The sequence below is a fragment of the Cucurbita maxima genome, unplaced genomic scaffold (genome assembly GCF_002738345.1).
Source record: "Cucurbita maxima cultivar Rimu unplaced genomic scaffold, Cmax_1.0 Cma_Scf00009, whole genome shotgun sequence".
Lineage (NCBI taxonomy): Eukaryota > Viridiplantae > Streptophyta > Magnoliopsida > Cucurbitales > Cucurbitaceae > Cucurbita > Cucurbita maxima.
The window spans coordinates 2,910,305-2,917,932 of record NW_019272025.1 but is presented as its reverse complement, the minus strand read 5'-3'; the positions used below and the strand labels follow the sequence as shown (position 1 = coordinate 2,917,932).

The window sequence follows — 7,628 nt, the reverse complement described above, 5'->3', positions numbered from 1 at the left end:
AAAAGGGTTTTTTTTTTTTTTTTTTTTTTGAACAGGATAAGAATCTAGCTACTTAAGTGGAGTTCAATTACCCAAACTGACCAAGCTATGCTGTTAAGTAGTATCTGCATTGAAGTGGGTAATCATCAGCATCATGGGGTTGGGGAGAGGCAAATGGGGCATGCTTATGGCATTATAAAACATATAAGAGATGGGAGTTAGATGCCTACATTTATAATGCTCGCCCACAGCCCTATTGATAGCAACCTCTCCTGTCTTATAGCTAGTGCCAAAGCGGGCATCAAAAGAAACTGCAAGAGAGTACAAGTTCAAAACAAAAGAGTACCTACCTATAATCAATCTTGCAAAAGATACCCTGGGTGGTAGTAGCTCATAATAGTAAAGGATACCAGTGAAATGGCCCCGGCAATCCCGTCAATTATCATCAAGTCAGCAAACTGGTTTTTGTCGAAGTGAAAACGGGCCTTTAAGAAATACTGTATCAAAGGAATAGATCTAAGTTTGAAGTTGAAACCTGAAGGTGGGGTGTTTATGGTGACAGATGGTTTTGAAAACGAGCTAAAATTTTTCTATTTGATGAGAATTGTACCGCTAGTGATGCTTGCATCCCCTTCTCTGCTAGACTATTGAAGAAGGAAACTCTTGCTGCTTGTGAAAATGTTGTGCTATAGAGTATTGTTTCATTTGGAGTTGGTCATTGAAAACAACAAAAAGAAGAACAAAATGGAAGAAAACTAGCAGTGAAAAGAAAATCACTTATGGCAGAAACCATTGGAAACGAGCATCGAAATTACCTACTCGTGATTAAGGAGATAACGTCTCTTATAGAAGACATCCCTATCGATAACTGAGTTATTGTAGGCAATTCTGGTCCATTTTCATCATCACCACCACTTAAGTTTTCGTCGAGGATCGGTTGAGTCAACTCATTCTGATCTGGAATACTTTCCTTGAGAAAAATCCTCATGTGCACTACTGCAAGCACTGACATGAAAGCAGCCACCTGCACAAGGATACAAAGAAAGCACAATTTGGGCATGCTTATACTTTGTTATGTTGGCAGAAAGAAGCCATGGTAAACCTGAAACACTGTAGCAGTTGAAAGGAGCCGAGCCGAAAAGGTTCCACACACATAACCTACAGATCTGACCCCAGATAGGATTCCGAACGCCGAGATCCTCTGATCCTCTGAAGTTTTGTCTGCCTGAGAATGAAACAAAGGAGAATCAAGAGAAGTAGTTTTTGGTATAGTATAGTTTAAGTGAAGCTAAATACCACATAAGCAAGAGCAAGTGAAACTGTAGTGCCTTCTGAAACCATGTCTGTGAGAGTTTTCATGATGTAAAATGCATAGAAGAAGTTGGTAGTTCTTCTATAACCCATTATGGCTGCAAAATCATTCAAATCTTGTATCATAGCTAGTGATTTAACTTTATGATGAATCGAACTGAGATTTAACACTAAACTGACCGAGCGGTATGATTGAAAACGTCAATGGGATAGTCAGCATTGTTTTCCTTCCATATCTGTCTGATAGATTCCCAATTACTGGTGTTATCACCAGTGCTCCAAGCCCTACAATCTGCAGTTTTACAGCTCCTCGACTATTTTAGTCCTTTGTTATAGACAAAACACCATCATCTTCCCTTTTTCTTGAGTAGAACATGCAGGGGAAGGTTAAAATTTCCAATTTTTTGATCAAGCTAGTTCGACTATCTTTTAAATCATAAAAATCCCGGTGTGGGGTCGGTTTAAAGATCAAAACGCTTGAAGAAAAGTATCAAAAAGTTGAAAGAATCGGAATGAAACACTGTTCATATGAACAATACTAATTGTTCTTAAACAAGTTCATGGTGTTGTTAGCAAATGGAAGTAGATGGTATTAGGCACATACCGCCTGCTGGAGACCAGAGAGATAAATGGCGATGGAACAGTGATCCTGGTGAGGACACACAAACTCCATTGTTATGTCAACAATGCTCGGAATCACCATGAACATCGACAAGCTTCCGATGAATGTCGTCACGAACAGATGGTTTAAACTCATCATCTTCTCCATCTCTGTTGCTCTTAGCAGAAAAAGCAAAGCAACAGCTCCATTCTTGTTATTATAAGAAGTTCAAGTGAGGATCCTTCTGGTGTTTGGAGAATTGGAAACTTGGATTTGGGTTTGGCCAACCTACCATACACGAAAAGGTAAGATTGCAATATATACATATTTGTGGACTTTTTTGCAATTTTGTGAACTTTCTTGTTTGTTTTCAAACAGTTGTGGCGCAGTTAGAAGTCTCACACCGCCCAAATCTGGATGGAGAAAAAATGTGAATGAATGAATGAAAAGAACAGGCAATGTGGCAATTAATTAGCATGAGAGGAGGAATAGGTTCCTTCCAAGTCTTGCGCATGAAGGAATTTTCGTAACTCAAGGACTTTGATTTTGGTTTAACCATGGTTACTCTGTTACATGCATGGTCAAAAAGTACTCCTTTTCTTTTCTTCTTTAGAAAAATTACGTTTTGCCCCCTCGAGCAACGTTCTATAAGTTCGTGAATTTTCGAACGCGTATTTCTAGGAAGTATGACGTTTTAGAAATATCATGTCTAGGTTTGTCAGACATGAAATGCCTCAGAATGTACTATAGGAGTATACGACAACATTTTGACCTCGAAATTTGAAAATGGATTATTAGGTATATTTGGTATCGTCCTAGATTTGTTCGGCCACAGGGTTAGCTGGTCACCTTAACACAGAAGTCCATATTGAGTGGACCTACGACCAGATTCTCACCTCGACAATGTTTTTAATTTATCGATTTCTATAATTAACCACCTAAGTAATATAAGGTGTTGGAGATTAGACCCATAATTTATCTGTGATTTTCATATAAATCTTATCTACATGAAAAATGGTAACAAAGTATTCACAAGTTCCACATGGCATCCAAGTGTCAATTGTGAAAGTGAAACATCTATTGAGCCACATCAGGCTACTCACACGTACTGGTACACAATTTACACATTGCGTTTATGTACTCGTACGTGGTCCATGATCTAGCTAAATCACGACACATTGTGCATCACCCAACTTTTATACTTTGTTTCAAAACTACCCTTCGGTATTGATGAGGTAAATTGATATGAACGAAGACACTCAATCCTACACCATTAATGTTACTTTAAAAATAATCAAGTTTTATTTATGCAACAAAAGCTTCACGATAATTCAAGTGAGGCTTTATTTATTCTTAGATAGTTACAAATCTATGATGGAACCCCTTAATCTACGATGGAACTCCTTAGATAGTTATATAAAGTCAATGCTTCTCTCTCGTTTGTTTAGAATCATTTAAGTTTGACATAATCAATATTAGTGGTTGAATGATTTAAATCTCAAATTGTTTTTAGCTTGAAATATTCAATCAATAAGATAATTTGAATTTTATCCGAAAATGTACCGAAAGACTGTATTCAATGGTTTTTCCGAAAAAGTTATCCAAATTGGGTGGGTGGGTAGACCATTATTATTATTGTTTCTTCCTATTTATTTATTATTATTTTGTTGTTTTTATGTGATTAATATTATTATTATTATTATTTCGATTATTAGTGTTAAAAAATGTATATAGTTATTTCCATTATAAGTTTAAATAAATATATTTTTGGATAAGTTATTATTTGGATTATAGTTGAAATAAATATATTAATGTAATAAATTTGTTAAAAGTATTTGCGTAATCAAACAAAAATAGCATTTATGTGCATGAAATCTGATAGTCAACACTACCATTTATGACCCTCCTAAATTGTTTTTTAAATCAATAATAAAAAGAAAAAGCAAGAAAATATCAAGTTTATATAAATTTCTTTAGTTTATCATCTACTTTTCACATAAATTTTCAAAATCCACAATAATCAAAGCATGTAAGAACTTATTTGATTTGTCTTTTGGCAAATAATTCAAATTTGACAAATTTACGCTAATATGTATTAAAAATGTTTGATTAATCTACCCCGAAGCTATTTCATCTTCGGACCAAAAGCAGGCAAGGGGTGGAATACCACAAAGAAAACTGGAGAATAACCAACAACCGATTCCATTGAGTGAATAATGGACCCAGATCCTAAAAACAACAAAGCTTTTGAATAAGCATGAGTAATCAAATGAAATAAAGCAGCTCGATAAGACCCTGTACCCAAAGCTAACATCATATAACCCAATTGAGACATTGTAGAATAAATAGAAATAACAATAAATTGAGAGATATTTATGGTAATAAGGTAAATATCTAATACTTGTCTTATAATAAAATATCAAATATAATATATATGGTAAACCATAATTTATAACTAAATATTCTTAACACCTCACCGCAAGCTAAGCATCAGATTTAAACGAACATGAAGCTTGAATTTGAAAAATTCAAAGAGGTTGAGAAACACTTTTTGTGAAGATGTCAACCTGTTTCAGGGGAGGCGCTTTCTTGGCCATCGAAAATTGTAGAGTGATCGTCGCTCAGCGGCGATGCTGCCTTGGATTCATGCTTAGTGACGATGCTGTCTTGGCTCTAGTGAGAATATGTCTAACCCCAAGAAGTAGAAGGGGAAACCTAGAACGAGGGACAAAGACAATGTTAAAGCCGGAAGAGTCGCCACATTGGGCAAAGGATATAGAAATAGTAATAAATGGAAATAACAATAAATTGAAAGATACCTAAGGTAATAAGGCAAATGTCTAATATTTGCCTTATAATAAAATATCAAATATAATATATATAGTAAACTATAATTTACCGGATTGCGTTCACGTGACAAAATCTTATATTCGTAATGAAAATTTTATATTTAGGGTTTAGGGTTTCCTGAGTTCTTTTGTGTATATTTAATAAAGAAAAATTTACATTTAGGATTTAGAGTTTAATTAATTATTCTTGAAAATTTTACATTTAGAATTTAGGGTTTAATTAGTTGTCCGCGCAAAATTTACATTTAGGGTATAGAGTTTAGAGTATATTAGTTTTTCGTGAAAATTTTACATTTAAAGTTTAGGGTTTAGAGTTTAATCAGTTTTTTGTGAAAATTTTACATTTAGGGTTTAGGGTTTATTAAAGTTTAATTAGTTCTTTATAAAAATGGTACATTTAAGGTTTAGGGTTTAGAGTTTAATTAGTTATTCGAAAAAATTATACATTTAGGGTTTAGGGTTTATAGTAGAGTTGGTTCTTCATGCAAATTTTACCTTTAAGATTTAGGTTTCATGCGTTCCTCGTTCATATGTAACAAATAAAATTTACCCCTAGGATTTAGAGTTTTAATTAGTTGATCGTTCAAAATTTACATTTAGAGTTTAGGGTTTAGAGTATAATTAGTTCTTCAGGAAAATTTTACATTTAGGGTTTAGGGTTTAGAGTTTAATTAGTTTTTCGTGAAAATTTTACATTTAGGGTTTAGGGTTTAAAGTTTAATTAGTTCTTTATAAAAATTTTACAAAGTTTAGGGTTTAGAGTTTAATTAGTTATTCGTGAAAATTATACATTTAGGGTTTAGAGTTTAGAGTATAATTAGTTCTTCGTGCAAATTTTACCTTTAGAATTTAGAGTTTAATTAATTATTCATGAAAATTTTACATTTAAGATTTAGATTCCTCGTTCATATGTAATAAACAAAAACTTACATCTAGGATTTAGGGTTTTAACTAGTTGATCACGCAAAGTTTACCTTTAAAGTTTAAGTTTTAGAGTATAATTAGTTCTTCGTGAAAAAATTTTACATTTAAAGTTTAGGGTTTAGAGTTAAATTAGTTCTTCGTGAAAATTTTACCGTTTAGGATTTAAAGTTTAATTAGTTATTCGTGAAAATTTTACATTTAGGGTTTAAGGTATAATTAATTTTTAGTGAAAATATTACATTTAGGGTTTAGGGTTTAGAGTTTAATTAGTTCTTCATGAAATTTTTACATTTAAGACTTCGGGATTTAATTAGTTCTTGGTGAAAATTTTAGACAGAAGATTTAGGGTTTAAAGTTTAATTAATTCTAAAATTTAACGTTTTTGATTTAGGGTTTAAACTAATTAATTCTAATGGCAAATGGAAAAGGTAAAAAAGAAGAAGATGATGGACACAAAGATTTGTCGATTAAGTTCATAAAAATGGAAGCAACAAATTCAAATCAGTCCTCCATCAATGGAAATTGGGTTCGACACAAGGGGCAAGAATCGGAATTATCAAGCCACCTGAAGATGCATGATTCGTGATACACATGTCCGCACGGAGTTCTTATCACCTCGCTCCCTTCGCACTTCATCTCATCCAAACAGATACTGCAATTTCCTAAATCCACTTCCTCCTCCTCCTTCTCCTCCACTTTCTCCATTCTATACCTCCCATTCGCCGCCGCTACTTCCTCCACAACCTCCCTCCTCTCCTCCGCCGCTCTCCCGCCCTGCATCACCGGTACCGCTTGCAACCTCCAAAACCTGGACTCCACGACGTTATCCACCACCGCGACGACGTGAACGTTCGTATCATTGTGTTCTTCCGCCAGTTGGAGAGTGAACGACGCGATCTGTGCAGCGATGACTTCGGAAGCTACGGCGCCGATGTTGAGCGATAAAAGTATCTCCGCAATGTAGATCTGTAAGAACACCGGATCGATATTCCGTGCGTTCGGAGGCAGAGGAAACAGACTGTTCCGCAGAGGAATCGGAGCAGTTTCGAGGACGATTTGGTTTAAATCGCCTGAAATCAGACGTATGTAAGAACGCATTTGAACTTCCAGAGTAGGAGGCGATTGCTCGTCGCCGTCGCTGTGAAGATCGTGCTGAATCGGCGAAGAAGTAGCGGAAGACATCATGAATCGATTGCTGCAGTTGATTGTGATTCGGAGAAAGGAATGTTGATTTAAATAAGAGGAGTTGAATTCAGATTGATTTAGGAAATTTTGAATCACTGGATTACCGATTTGGAGACGGATTAGGAAAATTCTGGATTAAAGATCTGGAGCAGATAAGGAAATTTTATCAGGTTTGAATGCTACTTCAAATTAGTTCTTATCAACGGTAAGATCATATTTTCCTAATTTCTCGTTTTATTTAGATTCTTATGTCTTAATATCATGGTTTGAACCACTAATTTTCAGATTATTTGTTCACTAATTACTACGAAGTAAGTATGAGAAATAACATAAATAATCGTAAAAAAAAATTATATTTAAAAAATAACAAAATAAATTAAAAAATAAATAATAGAAAATCAAGATAAATAAATAATTTGGAAAGAAATAATATAATTAGAATAAAAAAATAAAATAAAGCACAAAAGTGAGTGATTTACTTATGCAATTTAAAAAAAAAAAAATTATGCATGTATTAAATACAATATTAAAAGTTGAGAATTTACTTAATTAACTCGTAGTTATAAGTATTGCAAAAGATAGATTTGAGTACATTTTGATCGAATCATACATAACTCGAAATTGTGGACACATATTCCTTCGGGGTCCATGCAGATTCGAATCTCCTTTCTTTTCGTGCAGGGAAGCTTTTACTTTAAGTACTTCAAAATACATCAATTTTAGCTCAACTTTTTTGTAAATCTCTATCGCAAACTTAGAAAAGAACTTATTTTTAAATT

The 7,628-nt window shown here is 33.9% G+C and overlaps 2 protein-coding genes across 6 annotated transcripts in view; both read right to left on the bottom strand.

The window, feature by feature from the left end:
- Positions 1-2,261, bottom strand: part of LOC111483637 (hippocampus abundant transcript 1 protein-like) — a 4,206-nt gene extending 1,945 nt beyond the window's left edge. For all 5 annotated transcript variants that reach the window (XM_023129865.1, XM_023129868.1, XM_023129867.1 and 2 more), the window contains exons 1-9: positions 1,895-2,261; positions 1,471-1,582; positions 1,276-1,388; positions 1,082-1,204; positions 795-1,003; positions 590-665; positions 390-476; positions 210-290; positions 72-104 (exon numbers count right to left, since the gene is read on the bottom strand). In XM_023129865.1, coding sequence (XP_022985633.1) covers positions 72-104; positions 210-290; positions 390-476; positions 590-665; positions 795-1,003; positions 1,082-1,204; positions 1,276-1,388; positions 1,471-1,582; positions 1,895-2,059 — 999 coding nt within the window. In that variant the 5' untranslated portion in view covers positions 2,060-2,261. The remainder of the gene's footprint in view (positions 1-71; positions 105-209; positions 291-389; positions 477-589; positions 666-794; positions 1,004-1,081; positions 1,205-1,275; positions 1,389-1,470; positions 1,583-1,894) is intronic.
- Positions 2,262-6,136: 3,875 nt separating this feature from the next.
- On the bottom strand, positions 6,137-7,098 carry LOC111483640 (RING-H2 finger protein ATL16-like). Its single transcript, XM_023129873.1, has one exon. It carries the CDS (start codon positions 6,847-6,849, stop codon positions 6,166-6,168), a length of 684 nt encoding a protein of 227 aa, XP_022985641.1. The 5' UTR covers positions 6,850-7,098; the 3' UTR covers positions 6,137-6,165.
- Between the last annotated feature and the right edge of the window lie 530 nt (positions 7,099-7,628).

What these genes read in the sequence shown, in the direction of transcription:
- LOC111483640 (XM_023129873.1), bottom strand. Translation starts at nt 6,849, where the DNA reads ATGATGTCTTCCGCTACTTCTTCGCCGATTCAGCACGATCTTCACAGC.